This window comes from Heliconius melpomene, unplaced genomic scaffold (assembly GCF_056956725.1).
Source record: "Heliconius melpomene rosina isolate 202511_hmr_F unplaced genomic scaffold, ASM5695672v1 ptg000036l, whole genome shotgun sequence".
Lineage (NCBI taxonomy): Eukaryota > Metazoa > Arthropoda > Insecta > Lepidoptera > Nymphalidae > Heliconius > Heliconius melpomene.
In genome coordinates, this window is record NW_028181859.1 from 204316 (window position 1) to 224897 (window position 20582).

General features: G+C 48.8%; 1 protein-coding gene across 1 annotated transcript; it reads left to right on the plus strand.

The window, feature by feature from the left end:
* Window positions 1-3610: 3610 nt before the first annotated feature.
* LOC146526610 (uncharacterized) lies at window positions 3611-5461 on the plus strand. Its single transcript, XM_085206945.1, has one exon. It carries the CDS (start codon window positions 3611-3613, stop codon window positions 5459-5461), a length of 1851 nt encoding a protein of 616 aa, XP_085063071.1.
* Window positions 5462-20582: the final 15121 nt, after the last annotated feature.

Sequence of the window (20582 nt, forward strand, 5' to 3'; positions counted from 1 at the left end):
AAGTTTATATTAAAATTATGAAATCTTTTTACTAAACCAGTTACTAAGGTTATTACTCCAATAGCTCCTGTTAAGGGTCAAGGTCTATAGTCAACTAAGTGATAAGGATGATTATGATTAGACATTAATTTACTTCTCTAGAATAAAGAGTTCTTAAAATAGAAATTACATAAGATTGAATAATTGCTACGGCAGATTCAAGAATTAATAATAAAATTTGAACAATAATTAAAATAATTAATAAATAATTAAGTATTTTAATACCTGTATTACTTAATAAAGTTAAAAGTAAATGACCTGCAATTATATTAGCTGTTAATCGAACTGCTAAAGTTCCAGGTCGAATAATATTACTAATAGTTTCAATTAGTACTATAAAAGGTATTAAAATAGTTGGTGTTCCCTGAGGAATTATATGAATAAATATATGTTGTGTATTATTTAATCATTATAAATCTTAATCATAATGTTAAAGATAATGAAAGGGATATATTAAGATGACTTGTTCTAGTAAAAATATATGGGAATAAACCTAAAAAAATATTAAATAAAATAAAAAAGAATAATGAAATAAAAATAAAAGTTGATCCATTAATTCTATTTGGTCCTAATAAAGTTTTAAATTCATTATGAAGTTTATTAGAAATAAAATTTCATAATAAATAATGACGATTAGGAAAAAATCAGAAAGATAAAGGAATAAATAATAATCCAATAAATGTTCTAATTCAATTAAATGGGAAATTAAATAAATTTGTTGAAGGATCAAAAATTGAAAAAAGATTATTTATCATTTTCAAAAAAATTTTTTGAAATTATTTTTCTTATTTTTTTTTAAATTAAAATTATTTTTATAATTAAAAATAAAATAATTTATAATTATTAAACTAATAAAAATAGAAATAAAAAATAATAATGAAATTATTCAATTGATAGGTATTATTTGAGGAATGTGGTGTGAGTGGTGATGGTGGTGGTAGTGGTTGTCAACGAGTGGTTATGATTGTTCTATGTAAAACTTCATTTAATTAGCTATTATTTTTGTGCAAAGTTACATTTTGGTATATTGACAAGAACAAACATAAAAAGTATTCGGGTGAATTCGGAATCTCCCTTTTTTGAAGTTGGTTGAAAATGAGAACATCCTCTTTTTTGAGATTGGTTGAAAAGAAATGCAACGATCAGGAATCTCACTTCTGACATCAATTTAAAAAGTTTTTGCTTGTAACTATTACAGTATAATTAATTTTTGACCAACAAAAACAAACTTTCTCAATTTTCTCCGGATTCCATAATCGAAACCTAACCAAACTTTCACCAAATTATCCTTGAAGTGTATCCTTTCAAATAAAAAAAGAATCATCAAAATCGGTTGGCGCGACATTGAGTTATTCGGCTATTAGTCGCGCACATGCATAATGCAAATTTAAGACTTATGTGATTTTCTCATGGATACCATTGTCAGACATGGACAAAAAAAAAATATGACCATTCGGGAAGCTATACCTTTTAAATAAAAAAAAAAATATTAAAATTGGTTCACCCAGTTAAAAGTTATGAGGTAACAAACATAAAAAAAAAAAAAAAAATACAGTCGAATTGATAACCTCCTTTTCTTACAGAAGTCGGTTAAAAAAGGATTATTATTCATTATAAGAATGTTCAGAAGGAGGTAAATTTTGATATCATTCTATAGAGGATGGTATATTTAATGAAAATAGGATTATTCGTTGATTAATTATTGATTCTCAAATAATAATAATAATTAAAATTATGGAAAATAATGAAATATATGAACCAAATGAAGAAATAATAGGCCTAGTGTCCGGGGAACCGGCAAGCCAGGCACGCACTGAGGAGGTGCGGGTAGCCGCAATGGAGTTGTGGGAAACTCGGCTGGCAACACCAACTGCCGGCCTGAGGACGATCGAGGCTGTTCGTCCAGTGTTCCGCCAGTGGTTAGCGCGGCGTCACGGCGTCCTAACCTTCCGCATGACACAGGTGCTCTCGGGGCATGGCTGCTTCGGGGGTTACTTGTGTCGGATCGCCGGGAGGGAGCCCGACGCTCGCTGCCACCACTGCGACGACTGCCTCGATGAGACGGCCCAGCACACGTTGGAGGTGTGCTCAGCCTGGGCGTCTCAACGTCGCGCTTTGCGCGACGTCATAGGGGACGACCTTTCCCTGCCGGCCGTGGTCAAGGCTATGGCCGGCAGCGAGACGTCGTGGGATGCGGTCTCATCCTTCTGCGAGGCAGTGGTGCTCGAGAAGGAGTCGGCGGAACGGGCGAGGGAGGCTTTTGCCGAAGTCGCCATCCGCCGTAAGAGACCGGGTCGCCGGAGGGCGGCACACGATCGCCGCCTTCCGCCCTAATGTGCCAGAGGGCGGTCAGCTTGGGGAAGCTGGCCGCCTACCAACCTAGCCCGAGTAGGCGCGCGCAGGTTGCTCCCGCGCGCTACTCCGAGCAGGCCGTCGAGGGTGCCCACACACACTTGACTCCGCGACGTGCCTAGCAGGCTCCCGCCGCCGCGTTTCGTGGACGATTCTAGTCCCCGCGTCTCGCGGTCAGTGGCGGTCGAGGAGGAGCACCGTGAGGTTTTAGTGGGTATTGGGATTGGCCTTCAGCCGGTCCATGAGTCCCACATAACCCGCTCGAGTCCCCACTCGGGCCGGTATCCGTAAAAGGATTTCCTCACGTTAAAAAAAAAAAAAAAAAAATGTCAGGTTAGGTTGGGGTGCTTGGTCGGATGACCTCCTCGTGTGTTCACCCGCTGTTGGCCCTTTCTCGAATGCTTGTCGTTCGGGGGGGACGAACAGTGTTGCGGACCGGTGCACCCTGGGCGGCGAGTAATTGGTGCCTACAGGATTCGTCCTTGGGTAATGATTGCTCGCTGGCTAATAATCCGGCGTGGTTCTTCGCGTGTCCTCTGTCATGCAGAGGTCACAGTGTGAGGAACCGGAGGGCGTGCGTGGTGTGTACTCACCCTACCGCCACGCAGGTGCAGTGATGTGCCAGCGCCGAAAATATCGGAACTCCACTCTTGGTTGCGGTCATGTCTCGTAATCAGGAATGGAACTGAGGGCCTTGCCTTTACCGGCCGGGCTGCGAGGAAGAAAACCTCTATAAAAAATTACCCCAACCCAAGCGCCGAAGCAGCGCGAGGGGTTCATGGCTGATGGGGAGATCAGTCGCTACTGCTGGTCCCGCCAGGGTACCGGCCGACACCCTGGCGTAATAGGCTTATCCGAGTACAGGGGGCACTGCTCGGATGGACCGTTTTTCCCCCACACTCGTGGGAACAAAATGGAAAATGTTAAATTAAAAACCCAAAATGATGACGTAGGGAGGCCCGAGGAGGGCGGTGATCTGTTGTTGCCCGAGATGGGCGGAGTAGTAGTTGTGCCCGAGAAAGGCGTAGGGAGTACTTTGCTCGAAAGGGGCAAAAGTCCGGCACTTGTGCCAATATGAGGGGGGTTGAAGGATGCGCGAGTCGTGTTAGAGCGTCTGGACCATGAGGAGGTTGCCTCTATTATAAGAGATAGGTCCAGGTCGTCACTTTCGTCGCGAGGCCGTTTCTGTGCGGCTTCCGAGTCAGACGCCGATGGCGTGATGTCTGTTGGGTCGAACGGCTCCAATGCTATCGAGGGGGCTAAAGCGCAGTTCCGAAAGGACAGAAAGAGGCGCCATCACAGGAAGAGTAACTCTGAATCCTCGGATGCGGATGGGGAGACAGAGACAAGCCGAAAGCGAAGGTTGCTTCGGCCAGAGGGAGTCGTGGTCGTACCAAATATTCCTGATGAGAATATAGGGCTAGCTGCTGGAAAGAAGGCGCTAAACGATGCCAAGCGCGAGGAGCGCCGGCTGAGGGCGGAGGAGGAAGTTGCTGAAATCTCCGCGGCGATACAAACTAGAGCAAGTTCTAGGCTCTCGGATGTGCCCCTGGAACTTTGCGGTGAGGAGCACATGGTCTCCGACTTGCGTAGCCAAGTATCTGATAGCTTGGCTATAATCAATAGAGTCGCCTGCAAGTCGGGGAATCTGAAGGCCACATTTACTAGGGCCCTTAAAGACGCTGCCGGAGTTATCTCTTCTGCCGTTAATACTCTGGCAAAGAGGACGGCATCAGAGGAAGTGGATATCCTCAAGGCAACAAACTCGCGACTGCAGTCGGAGTTGGTGGAGTTGCGGAAGGAGTTTGCCCTTTTGAGAGCGGAGTTGGAGCGGTCTAGAGCATCGGACTTGCGACCCACTCCCACGGAGTCTATTGCTGTGGAGGACATAGTGGGCACTATGGTCTCCACCAGGCTGGAAGCCTTTAAAGATCGGCTACCACCGGAGAGAAATCTGCGACCTCCGCTAGCGGCGGACAAGCGCAAGGTGGATAGCCCAAAGCAGGCGCAAGTGGACCCTGTCGCATCCACTTTGATGGCGCCGGCTAATCCGGCACCAAAGGAGCAAAGGTCTAAAAAGGCCAAGAAGAAGAAAGGCCCGGTAAAGACCGCATCTACTGAGCCTCGACCTCTGCCACCCGCTCCGGCTGATATGTCCGAGGGCTGGACTGTAGTAGCCCGGAAGGGGGCCAAGAAGAGAAAGCCAGCTCCTAAGCCGAAAGCGCAAAAGGCTAAAGCGCAAAAGGAGCCAAAGTTGCGTCGTCCTAGATCGCAAGTTGTGACGATTAAGTTGCAGCCAGCCGTCGCCGACAAGATGTCGTATAGCGATGTCCTTACCCGGGTCAAGGAAAGTATAAAGTTGGAAGACCTGGGTATAGAGGACCTGAGATTCCGTGTTGCGTCTACTGGCGCTAGAATGCTAGAGTTGCCTGGCGCCAACACTGCTGAGAAGGCGGATGCGCTAGCTGAGAAGTTGCGTGGGGTTCTCAGCCCCGAAGAGGTCCAGGTGTCGAGGCCAGTGAAATGTGCGGAATTGAGGGTGTTTGGCCTCGATGACTCCGCCACTGCTGAGGACATGACGGCGGCAATAAGCCGAGTTTCCGGCTGTGCTGCGGGTAATATAAAAGTCGGAGAGATCCGACAGGACCGGGCCGGTCTAGGAACAGTATGGGTCCGATGTCCTGTCGGCGCAGCGCAGAAGATTAGCGGGGCGAGACTACTTGTTGGCTTCGTCTCTGCTGGAGTGAGGCTGTTGATGCCCCGTGCGCAACGTTGTTTCCGTTGCCACGAAGTGGGCCACATGGCTGCGAAGTGCAGTAGCCAGGTGGACCGCAGCAAACAGTGTTTCCAGTGTGGCCAGACCGGGCATCAGCAGAGATCGTGTTCGGCAGAGCCTCATTGTCCGGTGTGTGAGGCGGCGCAAACGCCCGCTAATCACATGTTGGGGAATGCTGCCTGTGGAAAGGCTAGCACCAATAACGGTGGAAAGCGCAGACGAGTGCCGGCAATATCGGCCAGGTCTAATATCCCAGCTGGGCCTGAGGAGGTGCAACACATGGAAGACCAATAATGGCTCTCCGCGTGTTGCATGCGAACATTAACCACTGTGCTAGGGCCCAGGACTTATTGGTCCAAAGCCTGGCGCAGTGGTCTATCCAGGTGGCGGTTGTTTCGGAGCCCTACAGCGTTCCCGACAGAGACAACTGGGTAGCCGACAACACCGGGGTGGTGACTATTATCACCCAGGTCGCCGCGGGCTCCCCGCCTTTCTCACGTGTAGAGAGAGGTGTGGGATGCGTCGCCGCACTTGTCGGCAACCTAGTTGTCGTAGAGGTCTACTTTTCCCCCAATCGAACTCTCGCGGAGTTTGAAGAGTTCCTTATACGATTGGGGGAAATGGTAGAGCGATTTCGTCCGGCGGAGATGTTGGTGGCCGGCGATCTCAACGCGAAGTCCAGCGTGTGGGGCTTCGCAACGACGGATGTGCGTGGTGTGACGCTGTCGGAGTGGGTTGTTGCCACCGGTTTGTCTGTGCTCAACCGAGCGACCAAGAACACGTGTGTGCGAAGGCTGGGCGGATCCGTCGTGGACGTTTCGGTCGCGAGCCCGGCCCTAGCATGTCGTGTTCGGGGCTGGCGAGTGCTGGATGATGTGGAGACTCTCTCGGATCACCTCTACATCTTGTACGAGATCTCCATACATCCTGCGGTGCCACCAGCCCCCAGTCCAAACTCGCGAGAGTACGGACCGCGGTGGCAACTGGGTCGTCTCGACAGGGAGTTGTTGGAGGAGGCCGCGATAGTGAAATCCTGGCGGCCCCAGAGCTTGGCGTCTGCAGAAGACGCCGCATCCTGGGCGCAGGGGGCGCTGACGCGTATCTGTGACGCGTCAATGCCCCGTTCCGGGCGCCGCCCTCAACGGCGGCAAGTGTACTGGTGGTCGTGGGAGATCGCGCAACTGCGTAACACCTGCGTTGCGGCGAGACGCCAGTACAGCCACTATCGCAGACGGGTACAGAAGGTGCAGGAGGAGGAAGACCGACTGTACCGCGTCTATGTCGAGGCGAGAACGCAGCTGCAGGAGGAGATCGGTCGTGTGAAAGGCGAGTCGCACGACCGGTTGATCGCGGGGATAGACTTAGACCCGTACGGCACACCTTACCGAATGGTGCTCGGTAGGTTACGGGCTTGGGCACCACCACTGACGCAGACACTCCAACCGGACGTACTCTGAGGGGTTCTGTCGTCGCTATTCCCGCAGCGGGCCAGTTTTGCACCACCCAGTATGGCCCGCCCTGCAGCGCGTGAGGAGGAATAGGAGGACGACGAGGACAGCGTCACACCACCGGTGGAGGAGGAGGAGCTCGAAGAAGCTGTTCGCCGATCTCGGCTCAAGAGCACCGCCCCGGGCTTCGATGGCATTCCCGGCCGGGCGCTAACTCTGGCCCTCAACACCTTAGGGCCCAGAGTGCGAGGACTATTCACTGCCTGTCTGGCTCAAGCCATAATTCCACAGCGGTGGAAGACAGGCAGGTTAGTCCTCATCAAGAAGGAGGGTCGCCCGGCGGATTCAGCCTCCGCCTACAGGCCCATCGTGCTCTTGAGCGAGATCGCCAAGCTCCTTGAGCGTGTTGTAGCCAGGAGGCTACAACACCATTTGGAGGGGACAGGTCCGGACCTCTCGGACCACCAGTATGGCTTCCGTAGGGGGCGATCGACGGTGGATGCCATACTGGAGGTAAAGTCCTATGCGCAGGATGCGGTGGCCCGAGGCAATGGAGTCTTGGCGGTGTCTTTAGACATCGCCAACGCCTTCAACTCCCTGCCATGGCCCTGCATAAAGGAGGCACTGTTATACTATCGTGTGCCTCCATACCTGCGCCGCGTCATCGGGGCTTACCTGTCCGGTAGGTCTGTGACCTTTCCAGCTCCTGGAGGAGGTTGGAAGGAGTTCGTTGTGTCGGCCGGTGCTCCACAAGGATCGGTGCTGGGTCCGATCCTCTGGAACATCGGATACGACTGGGTGCTGCGGGGCGGCACCCTGAGGGGGATAAAGGTCCTCTGTTACGCCGATGACACGCTGGTCTTGGCGCAGCAGTGGACCTATCGAGAGGCGGCAGTCCTCGCGACTGCTGGAGTTGCGGAGGTAGTCGGCCGCATAAAGCGGCTGGGCTTGGAAGTCTCCCTCAACAAGTTCGAGGCAATCTACTTCCATGCTCCTCGAAAGGGCCCACCGGCAGATGCCCACATCGTCGTCGGTGGCGTCAAAATTGACGTTGCCCGGAGCATGAAGTACCTCGGACTTGTTCTGGATGGTCGGTGGAGTTTTCGGGGCCGCTTTACATCTTTGGCCCCGAAACTGTTGAAGACAGCGGCGGCACTGGCGCGCCTTTTGCCCAATGTGGATGGGCCGAGCGCCTCTAGCCGTCGGCTGTACACCGGAGTGGTCCGATCCGACCGGCACAACATCACTCTGCTGCGACGTGCGCAGAGGGTGATGGCCATCCGGGCGATACGGGGGTACCGGACCATCTCCGGTGAAGTGGCGTGCGTGCTGGCTGGAGTCATACCGTGGGACCTGGATGCTCTTTCTCTGGCGTCGGTCTATTGCCGGCGTCGAGGCCTAGCGTCCGGGGAACCGGCAAGCCAAGCACGCACTGAGGAGGCGCGGGTAGCCGCGGTTGAAATGTGGGACACTCGGCTGGCAAATCCATCTGCCGGCCTGAGGAAGATCGAGGCTGTTCGTCCAGTGTTCCGCCAGTGGTTAGCGCGGCGTCACGGCGTCCTAACCTTCCGCACGACACAGGTGCTCACGGGGCATGGCTGCTTCGGGGGTTACCTGTGTCGGATCGCCGGGAGGGAGCCCGACGCTCGCTGCCACCACTGCGACGACTGCCTCGACGAGACGGCCCAGCACACGTTGGAGGTGTGCTCAGCCTGGGCGTCTCAACGTCGCGCTTTGCGCGACGTCATAGGGGACGACCTTTCCCTGCCGGCCGTGGTCAAGGCTATGGCCGGCAGCGAGACGTCGTGGGATGCGGTCTCATCCTTCTGCGAGGCAGTGGTGCTCGAGAAGGAGTCGGCGGAACGGACGAGGGAGGCTTTTGCCGAAGTCGCCATCCGCCGTAAGAGACCGGGTCGCCGGAGGGCGGCACACGATCGCCGCCTTCCGCCCTAATGTGCCAGAGGGCGGTCAGCCTGGGGAAGCTGGCCGCCTACCAACCTGGCCCGAGTAGGCGCGCGCAGGTTGCTCCCGCGCGCTACTCCGAGCAGGCCGTCGAGGGTGCCCACACACCCTTGACTCCGCGACGTGCCTAGCAGGCTCCCGCCGCCGCGTTTCGTGGACGATTATAGTCCCCGCGTCTCGCGGCCAGTGGTGGTCGAGGAGGAGCATCGTGAGGTTTTAGTGGGTATTGGGATTGGCCTTCAGCCGGTCCACGAGTCCCACATAACCCGCTCGAGTCCCCACTCGGGCCGGTATCCGTCAAAAGGCCTTGGTAAAAGTTCCTTTAAGGTTGCCCGATCTGCTGGCAACCTTCCTTATCACCGCTAGGCTGTCCACCACCTGATTTTGTAGGTCAGACGCAAGTATGGCTTCGTCCTGCTCTTTCTCGGATGGTAGAGACATGTCCGAGAGCCTGGAGCTAGCCCTGGCCAGTACGGCCGCAGCGCTGTCAGACACCTCCTGTTCTGAACTCAGCGGCAACTCCTTCCTTTCTGCCTCACCGAGACCTTTCCGTCTCCTCATGGCAACCACTTTTGGCGCCGGTCTATCTGGCTCTCCTTCACCAGAAGACCCCGACTGATCGATCGGCTTCCGAGGCCTCTTCCGCCTGTCCTTCAGGTATTGTGCCCGTGTCCTTGACTTCTCCGACACCATCGGCACAAAACTTTCAGTATCTGAGTCCTTTGACTCCAACGCTCCCCACAACCGTCCATATGATGATCCGGACCCTCGTCTCGACCTGACACTACCGACAGTCGACATTCCGTCATCAACGTCCAATCTGGTCAGAACCACTCTCGGCTCCTTCCACACTCCTACGTTCTGGCCATCACCAACTGACCCCTCCGCAGCGACACCAACGATCCAACGATCGACACCAGTTTCAACTGAATCCGAGCGAAGAAAACAGAAAAAATCGGTTTTCGCTACTTACCGCCCGCACCTTCCCGCGCATTCCCGCGGGTTGTATACCACCTTGAAGGCCCCTCGGAGCCCGAACGATCGACACCAGTTTCAACTGAATCCGAGCGGGGAAAACTGAAAAAATCGGTTTTCGCCACTTACCGCCATCGACACCAGTATCAACTGAATCCGAGCGGGGAAAACTGGAAAAATCGGTTTTTTCCACTTACCGCCCGCACCTTCCCGCGCATTCCCGCGGGTTGTATACCACCTTGAAGGCCCCTCGGAGCCCGAACGATCGACACCAGTTTCAACTGAATCCGAGCGGGGAAAACTGAAAAAATCGGTTTTCGCCACTAACCGCCGGCACCTTCCCGCGCATTCCCGCGGGTTGTATACCACCTTGAAGGCCCCTCGAAGCCCGAACGATCGACACCAGTTTCAACTGAATCCGAGCGGGGAAAAGTGAAAAAATCGGTTTTCGCCACTTACCGCCCGCACCTTCACCTTCCAACTTCGGGTTGTATACCACCTTGAAGGCCCCTCGGAGCCCGAACGATCGACACCAGTTTCAACTGAATCCGAGCGGGGAAAACTGAAAAAATCGGTTTACGCCACTTACCGCCCGCACCTTCCCGCACCTTCCCGCGCATTCCCGCGGGTTGTATACCACCTTGAAGGCCCCTCGAAGCCCGAACGATCGACACCAGTTTCAACTGAATCCGAGCGGGGAAAAGTGAAAAAATCGGTTTTCGCCACTTACCGCCCGCACCTTCACCTTCCAACTTCGGGTTGTATACCACCTTGAAGGCCCCTCGGAGCCCGAACGATCGACACCAGTTTCAACTGAATCCGAGCGGGGAAAACTGAAAAAATCGGTTTACGCCACTTACCGCCCGCACCTTCCCGCACCTTCTTGCGCATTCCCGCGGGTTGTATACCACCTTGAAGGCCCCTCGGAGCCCGAACGATCGACACCAGTTTCAACTGAATCCGAGCGGGGAAAACTGAAAAAATCGGTTTTCGCCACTTCCCGCGCATTCCCGCGGGTTGTATACCACCTTGAAGGCCCCTCGGAGCCCGAACGATCGACACCAGTTTCAACTGAATCCGAGCGGGGAAAACTGAAAAAATCGGTTTTCGCCACTTACCGCCCGCACCTTCCCGCGCATTCCCGCGGGTTGTATACCACCTTGAAGGCCCCTCGAAGCCCGAACGATCGACACCAGTTTCAACTGAATCCGAGCGGGGAAAACTGAAAAAATCGGTTTTCGCCACTTACCGCCCGCACCTTCACCTCCCAACTTCGGGTTGTATACCACCTTGAAGGCCCCTCGAAGCCCGAACGATCGACACCAGTTTCAACTGAATCCGAGCGGGGAAAACTGAAAAAATCGGTTTTCGCCACTTACCGCCCGCACCTTCACCTCCCAACTTCGGGTTGTATACCACCTTGAAGGCCCCTCGGAGCCCGAACGATCGACACCAGTTTCAACTGAATCCGAGCGGGGAAAACTGAAAAAATCGGTTTTCGCCACTTACCGCCCGCACCTTCCCGCGCATTCCCGCGGGTTGTATACCACCTTGAAGGCCCCTCGGAGCCCGAACGATCGACACCAGTTTCAACTGAATCCGAGCGGGGAAAAGTGAAAAAATCGGTTTTCGCCACTTACCGCCCGCACCTTCACCTTCCAACTTCGGGTTGTATACCACCTTGAAGGCCCCTCGGAGCCCGAACGATCGACACCAGTTTCAACTGAATCCGAGGGGGGAAAAGTGAAAAAATCGGTTTTCGCCACTTACCGCCCGCACCTTCACCTTCCAACTTCGGGTTGTATACCACCTTGAAGGCCCCTCGGAGCCCGAAAGATCGACACCAGTTTCAACTGAATCCGAGCGGGGAAAAGTGAAAAAATCGGTTTTCGCCACTTACCGCCCGCACCTTCACCTTCCAACTTCGGGTTGTATACCACCTTGAAGGCCCCTCGGAGCCCGAACGATCGACACCAGTTTCAACTGAATCCGAGCGGGGAAAACTGAAAAAATCGGTTTTCGCCACTTACCGCCCGCACCTTCCCGCGCATTCCCGCGGGTTGTATACCAACTTGAAGGCCCCTCGGAGCCCGAACGATCGACACCAGTTTCAACTGAATCCGAGCGGGGAAAACTGAAAAAATAGGTTTTCGTCACTTACCGCCGGCACCTTCTCGCACATTCCCGCGGGTTGTATACCACCTTGAAGGCCCCTCGAAGCCCGAACGATCGACACCAGTTTCAACTGAATCCGAGCGGGGAAAAGTGAAAAAATCGGTTTTCGCCACTTACCGCCCGCACCTTCACCTTCCAACTTCGGGTTGTATACCACCTTGAAGGCCCCTCGGAGCCCGAACGATCGACACCAGTTTCAACTGAATCCGAGCGGGGATAACTGAAAAAAATCGGTTTTCGCCACTAACCGCCGGCACCTTCCCGCGCATTCCCGCGGGTTGTATACCACCTTGAAGGCCCCTCGAAGCCCGAACGATCGACACCAGTTTCAACTGAATCCGAGCGGGGAAAACTGAAAAAATCGGTTTTCGCCACTTACCGCCCGCACCTTCCCGCGCATTCCCGCGGGTTGTATACCACCTTGAAGGCCCCTCGGAGCCCGAACGATCGACACCAGTTTCAACTGAATCCGAGCGGGGAAAACTGAAAAAATCGGTTTTTTCCACTTACCGCCCGCACCTTCCCGCGCATTCCCGCGGGTTGTATACCACCTTGAAGGCCCCTCGGAGCCCGAACGATCGACACCAGTTTCAACTGAATCCGAGCGGGGAAAACTGAAAAAATCGGTTTTCGCCACTTACCGCCCGCACCTTCCCGCGCATTCCCGCGGGTTGTATACCACCTTGAAGGCCCCTCGGAGCCCGAACGATCGACACCAGTTTCAACTGAATCCGAGCGGGGAAAACTGAAAAAATCGGTTTTCGCCACTTACCGCCATCGACACCAGTTTCAACTGAATCCGAGCGGGGAAAACTGAAAAAATCGGTTTTCGCCACTTACCGCCCGCACCTTCTCGCGCATTCCCGCGGGTTGTATACCACCTTGAAGGCCCCTCGGAGCCCGAACGATCGACACCAGTTTCAACTGAATCCGAGCGGGGAAAAGTGAAAAAATCGGTTTTCGCCACTTACCGCCCGCACCTTCACCTTCCAACTTCGGGTTGTACACCACCTTGAAGGCCCCTCGGAGCCCGAACGATCGACACCAGTTTCAACTGAATCCGAGCGGGGAAAAGTGAAAAAATCGGTTTTCGCCACTTACCGCCCGCACCTTCACCTTCCAACTTCGGGTTGTATACCACCTTGAAGGCCCCTCGGAGCCCGAACGATCGACACCAGTTTCAACTGAATCCGAGCGGGGAAAACTGAAAAAATCGGTTTTCGCCACTTACCGCCCGCACCTTCCCGCGCATTCCCGCGGGTTGTATACCAACTTGAAGGCCCCTCGGAGCCCGAACGATCGACACCAGTTTCAACTGAATCCGAGCGGGGAAAACTGAAAAAATAGGTTTTCGTCACTTACCGCCGGCACCTTCTCGCACATTCCCGCGGGTTGTATACCACCTTGAAGGCCCCTCGAAGCCCGAACGATCGACACCAGTTTCAACTGAATCCGAGCGGGGAAAACTGAAAAAATCGGTTTTCGCCACTAACCGCCCGCACCTTCCCGCGCATTCCCGCGGGTTGTATACCACCTTGAAGGCCCCTCGGAGCCCGAACGATCGACACCAGTTTCAACTGAATCCGAGCGGGGAAAACTGAAAAAATCGGTTTTCGCCACTAACCGCCGGCACCTTCCCGCGCATTCCCGCGGGTTGTATACCACCTTGAAGGCCCCTCGAAGCCCGAACGATCGACACCAGTTTCAACTGAATCCGAGCGGGGAAAACTGAAAAAATCGGTTTTCGCCACTTACCGCCCGCACCTTCCCGCGCATTCCCGCGGGTTGTATACCACCTTGAAGGCCCCTCGGAGCCCGAACGATCGACACCAGTTTCAACTGAATCCGAGCGGGGAAAACTGAAAAAATCGGTTTTTTCCACTTACCGCCCGCACCTTCCCGCGCATTCCCGCGGGTTGTATACCACCTTGAAGGCCCCTCGGAGCCCGAACGATCGACACCAGTTTCAACTGAATCCGAGCGGGGAAAACTGAAAAAATCGGTTTTCGCCACTTACCGCCCGCACCTTCCCGCGCATTCCCGCGGGTTGTATACCACCTTGAAGGCCCCTCGGAGCCCGAACGATCGACACCAGTTTCAACTGAATCCGAGCGGGGAAAACTGAAAAAATCGGTTTTCGCCACTTACCGCCCGCACCTTCTCGCGCATTCCCGCGGGTTGTATACCACCTTGAAGGCCCCTCGGAGCCCGAACGATCGACACCAGTTTCAACTGAATCCGAGCGGGGAAAAGTGAAAAAATCGGTTTTCGCCACTTACCGCCCGCACCTTCACCTTCCAACTTCGGGTTGTATACCACCTTGAAGGCCCCTCGGAGCCCGAACGATCGACACCAGTTTCAACTGAATCCGAGCGGGGAAAACTGAAAAAATCGGTTTTTTCCACTTACCGCCCGCACCTTCCCGCGCATTCCCGCGGGTTGTATACCACCTTGAAGGCCCCTCGGAGCCCGAACGATCGACACCAGTTTCAACTGAATCCGAGCGGGGAAAACTGAAAAAATCGGTTTTCGCCACTTACCGCCCGCACCTTCCCGCGCATTCCCGCGGGTTGTATACCACCTTGAAGGCCCCTCGGAGCCCGAACGATCGACACCAGTTTCAACTGAATCCGAGCGGGGAAAACTGAAAAAATCGGTTTTTTCCACTTACCGCCCGCACCTTCCCGCGCATTCCCTCGGGTTGTATACCACCTTGAAGGCCTCTCGGAGCCCGAACGACAGACACCAGTATCAACTGAATCCGAGCGGGGAAAACTGAAAAAATCGGTTTTCGCCACTAACCGCCCGCACCTTCCCGCGCATTCCCGCGGGTTGTATACCACCTTGAAGGCCCCTCGGAGCCCGAACGATCGACACCAGTTTCAACTGAATCCGAGCGGGGAAAACTGAAAAAATCGGTTTTCGCCACTAACCGCCGGCACCTTCCCGCGCATTCCCGCGGGTTGTATACCACCTTGAAGGCCCCTCGAAGCCCGAACGATCGACACCAGTTTCAACTGAATTTAACTGAATTGAATAGAAAATATATTAATCATAAATTTTCTCTAATTAATAAAGCTGAAATTAATCAACCAATGTTATTAATTGAAGAAAAAGCTATTAATTTACGTAAAGAAGTTTGATTAAATCTTCCTACAGCTCCAATTATTACATTAAAAATTATAATAAAAATTAAAAAAATAAAATTTATATTATAAGATAATAAAATTATTGGTGAAATGTTTTGTCATGTTATTAAAATAAATCTATTAAATCATGATAATCCTTCTATAATATTAGGAAATCAAAAATGAAAAGGAACAGAACCTATTTTTATTAATATTGCAGAATTTATAATAATTGATAATAAATCATTAATAAATATTTTTATAAGAAATAAATTCAATAGGATAGAAAATAAAAAATTAATTGATGCAATAGATTGAGTTAAAAAATATTTTAAGGAAGCTTCTGAATTTAATAGATTATTGGGGGAAGAGATTAAGGGGATAAATCTAAGTAAATTAATTTCTAAGCCAATTCAGCATCCTAATCATGAATTTGATGAAATAGAAATTATAGTTCTGAAAAATAAAATAAATAAGAAAAATATTTTATTGGAATTATTAATTAATAAAATAAAAAATAAGAATAAAATATTCTAAAGATGAATTTAAATTCATGATAAAAAAATTATATTTTAGTGTAAAATGCACAATAATTTTTGTCTCGTGTGTGTCTCACTGTCGTGTGTGTTCTCTGTCATGCAGAGGTCACAGTGTGAGGAACCGGAGGGCGTGGTGTGTACTCACCCTACCGCCACGCAGGTGCAGTGATGTGATAGGAGCTGTATTTGCTATTTTAGGGGGTTTTGTTCATTGATATTCTCTATTTACTGGATTATTATTAAATCCTTATTTATTAAAAATTCAATTTATTTCCATATTTATTGGTGTTAATTTAACATTTTTTCCTCAACATTTTTTAGGATTAGCTGGTATACCCCGTCGTTATTCTGATTACCCAGATAATTTTATATCATGAAACTATGAAAAAATGCTCAGAAAAAAGAAATGAAGAAAAAGATTTCAGAAATAATAAATAAAATGAATGAATGAAAAACTTAAGCCCACGTAAGTTGTGGAAATTTCTGGAATCGCTAGGCATTGGCCGGCAACGTAAGGATTTGAATTGCAATCTAGACGTTGATGCCTTGAATAAACACTTTGCCTCGATAACATCTATGGACAACACAATTAAAGCAAATACATTGAATTATATCAACTCCTTGCCGTCTCCCACAATCGTTCCTTTTAACTTTGCTTCTATAACCTCATCCCAGGTAAGAAACAGTATCCTAGCCATCAAATCTGATGCTTCTGGTTATGATGGCATCAACCGCATTTGCCCTTGAAAGTCTTAGTTCCAGTCATTACCCATATTTTAAATTTTTCTATTTCCCATAACACTTTTCCCAGTTTGTGGCGCATTGCCCGCGTTATCCCCATACCCAAAACCAAAGATCCAAAATCCTTCTCTCACTACCGTCCTATCTCCATCCTTCCTTTCTTGTCAAAGGTCTTGGAACGTATTGTTTTTCAGCAACTAAATCAATATCTATTTGACAACCATATATTATCCGAGTTCCAGTCTGGATTCCGTAACGGGCATAGCACAGTCACTACTTTGATTAAAGTTTGTGACGATATCAGACTTAGCATGGACAAACAAAATCTTACAGTCATTGCTTTGCTGGACTTTAGCAACGCCTTTAATTCTGTTGATACTGATCTCTTGGTTGCTCCTCTATTCTATCCTGTACAACTCTCTCTCTCCCTCCTACTTAAAAGATCGATTTTGTTTCCTAGGTGCCGATTCACTTCTTCACCTCCACCTTAGATCCCGTTGTGATAATCTCCTTAAATTACCAACTTCCCATACCCTATTTTATTCTAAGTCTTTTACTATGAAATCTGCAATTCTTTGGAATGAACTTCCTACAGAAGTTCGTCATTCCAAATGTCTATACAGTTTTAAAAATCGCCTGAAAGAGTACTTATTTAATTTAGTATAATAGTTTATATTTATTTATTTTTTTTAATATTATGTGTCGGAGACTAAGGTGATTGGGACCGGAGCTTGTTCCGATCCCACTTCTGATGTAGACAGATATGACCGACATCGTACTTCTAATTCGGGCGTGGTAATTATAAGAAATGTTATCTTACTCTTGACGTGAAGCTTGGAGCAGTGCCGTGGACTTGTGACCACAACTGTAGGCTTAAGGGATCCCTTTACAGTACTAACACTCGCCTTTCACTGCTCCAGCCCAGTATAATTGCAAATAGGTCTTAACCACATTTGTAATTGAAGTAGTCGAGGTTGGCCAGCGGTGGAGCACGAGTAGTGCACCGAGCCGTGGTAGAGCCTCGACTGAGCGTACGTCCGTGCGGTTGGTTTTATGTGATTGTCATCGATCGGTGTGACGTCAGAGTGACAGGCAACACCATCTGGTTTTGACAACTGGCAACTTAAATAATCTGCTTCCCTGATACGGCCAATCCTGACATGCGCGCGTCCTCGAGCGCTTTTGCCTTCAATAGTGCTCGATTTAGCCTGCCTAAGAATAATAATCCAACCATACCACTCCTACTGAGATCACTACTACTTTATTACTACTCGTCCAATCCTGACAAATTAACCTAACACTATCAAATTGGACCTAATCTAACCTAACACTATCAAATTGAACAGGACGGGCGAGTCCTTTCGACCAATTCGACTAACTAAACCTTCGACACAACCTAAGGATGAACCGGATGAATGTGTCTCTTCGACCAGCCACACGTGCATGACCCTTCAAACTTTCGACCCTACGACGCTACGACCAACTAACCCTTCGATCAACCTAAAAATGAAGTTGATGAATGTGTCCCTTCAACCAGCCGCTATCAGCTGCATGGCCCGGACGACATTATCCCTTCGATCAACGAACACCTAAGAATGGACCGGATGAATGTGTCCCTTCGACCATCAGCCATCAGCTGCATGGACCGGACGACATTATCCTTTCGACCACCGTATATGACCTCAAGAACATAAACCATGGCTAAGGTGTCCCTTCGACCAGTCGCCATCTCAAATGACGACATGGACCGGACGGCCTTACCATGAAACCGTAACCAAAGTGTCCCTTCGACCATTCGCCATCTCGTATGACGACATGGACCGGACGGCCTTGCCCTGCAACCACTTACCACCTCCTATGGCCCGTACACTGTGCCAGCGACCCTACAGTATCTACGTTCGTCAACCGTTATCCACTCTCGTCACGATCACACCAACTGTTACATGAACCCGACACACACTACCTGTTTAGTCGATAGAGGTACTACTACACTGCACATTATCGTTACCCTAAAAATCTTATCCCTATAGCTTACACTACTGAACCAAACTATACCGAGTATGACTCGTATAAGCAACCCTTTCCAAGATCACATCGATATCGCTACAACAAGATATCTATAGCCGATATTCCTATGGAATCAGACATTAAATTACACTAGATATTGTTACTAGAGCTAACCATTTTTCTACACTATATAATTTTGTTGAAATAGATTCCTACAATTAATTTCCTTTCATCATTGAAACTTTTTTTAGAACTAGGCAACATATTATCTGCACTATGTATTACTCCTACAGAGTATTACTAAATTTCAGAAACAATCCTGAAGTAAAACTTTAACCAAAAAGTTTTATTTTAACACTTATAACGTTGAGATGTAACTAAGTAACAAAATCTAACTAGGTATGTAAATTGCACACACTTCATTGATGTTTCACTATGAAATTGGCAACAATTAAGCATAAACGCGTCTCTAATTTTTAAACCATTACTTTTAAATTTCTTTTAACTAACTTGCCTTTAAAGAATTTTAATGTATCTACTACAATTTAATTAAAATTGTCACTAATTGGATTAACACCATTTACTTAAAATAATTAACTGGTTACTGGCGACCAAAACCCTAGTTGAACTTAAATATTAAGCGACACTAACCTTTACAATATTCGGAGCCATTACTTTTCTTTTAATACAATTTGAAATATACGGTACGTTCACTAACTATTTTATTTCTCTTAACAATTACATCTAACTTTATAATCACTTTAAAAGAATTAACTAACCTCTTTACTTTCTTTAAACAATCTTTACCTAATATGTCACTTTCAAATATGTCACTTTTTTAAAATTAAATTACCAAATAACTTCCGTTTCTTTAATTTACACTGTTATATGCTGCGCCATAATTATGGAAACAACTGTATTTCACCTTTTTTAAAATGAATTACGTTCATAATGATTTCATTGTAAACCTTCTATAAAATTAGTGACCTACCGACATAATTTTTTAAAATTTGAAATATTTTTTTACATTTTTCATTTAATACGGTGCGTATTAGACGGGGCGTCGATACTTTAAGAATCTCAAACTAAAGAAATTAACGTAACTAACGAAACGAACAGACTAACGAAATTATTTACTACACTCACGCGACGTAACTACGTATTTACACACTCACAGAACGGTAGACTATTGAAAGTGTCGAAACATTACTTACTTCACGTGAGAGTGAGGTTCATCCCACTTCTGATGTCGGAGACTAAGGTGATTGGGACCGGAGCTTGTTCCGATCCCACTTCTGATGTAGACAGATATGACCGACATCGTACTTCTAATTCGGGCGTGGTAATTATAAGAAATGTTATCTTACTCTTGACGTGAAGCTTGGAGCAGTGCCGTGGACTTGTGACCACAACTGTAGGCTTAAGGGATCCCTTTACAGTACTAACACTCGCCTTTCACTGCTCCAGCCCAGTATAATTGCAAATAGGTCTTAACCACATTTGTAATTGAAGTAGTCGAGGTTGGCCAGCGGTGGAGCACGAGTAGTGCACCGAGCCGTGGTAGAGCCTCGACTGAGCGTACGTCCGTGCGGTTGGTTTTATGTGATTGTCATCGATCGGTGTGACGTCAGAGTGACAGGCAACACCATCTGGTTTTGACAACTGGCAACTTAAATAATCTGCTTCCCTGATATATGTATATATTTTTGAACACGTTTTATGTATGTATGTATATATGTGTAAGTATATATTGTTTTTTTCAATATTTGTATGTATGTATGTGTTACGTTAGCACACAACCCAGGAATTGCTGACCTAGGACCACCCAGAATATGTCCCACAACGTTACCCATAATTTAATTTCCAATTAATACATTGCACAATTCTCTTAAATCTTGGAATTGTTATTCGAATCCCCACACCTGCTGTTATAATTAAAATTAGAATTAAATGTAGAATATAAAATCATTCTTGTCTCCGACTTTGAGCAAGTCTCACCTTTTGTAATAATAAGTTAATTTTAATAAAATATTTTTAAGTAAAATCGGTTTTTTTGGAACCTACGCTGCCACCGTACATAATTGGCGCAGTCGGTAGGATACTCGCGGGCCGGGTCGCGAGCAACGTAACTTAAAATTCGGGAATATCGAATTTAACGTCTCCGCGGACCACCCGGGTGGTTCTCAAGCACCAGCACGAGTATCCAGAATCTACGAGGCGGCGCAGGAGTATCCAGACATTGATGCACCAGAGAAACCAGATTTAACCCAGTAAGTACATTAGAATCTTTCTAGTGATTGCTTACCCGTATTTTTAAGTTTCCTTTTTTCCGTTTCCCTTTTGTGGCAATTGGAAATTTTTTTAATATTAATTTTGGTTTATTACGAATAAAAACGCGGTTCTTAAATTTCCTTTTTCGGTAATCTAAGATATATAGGTT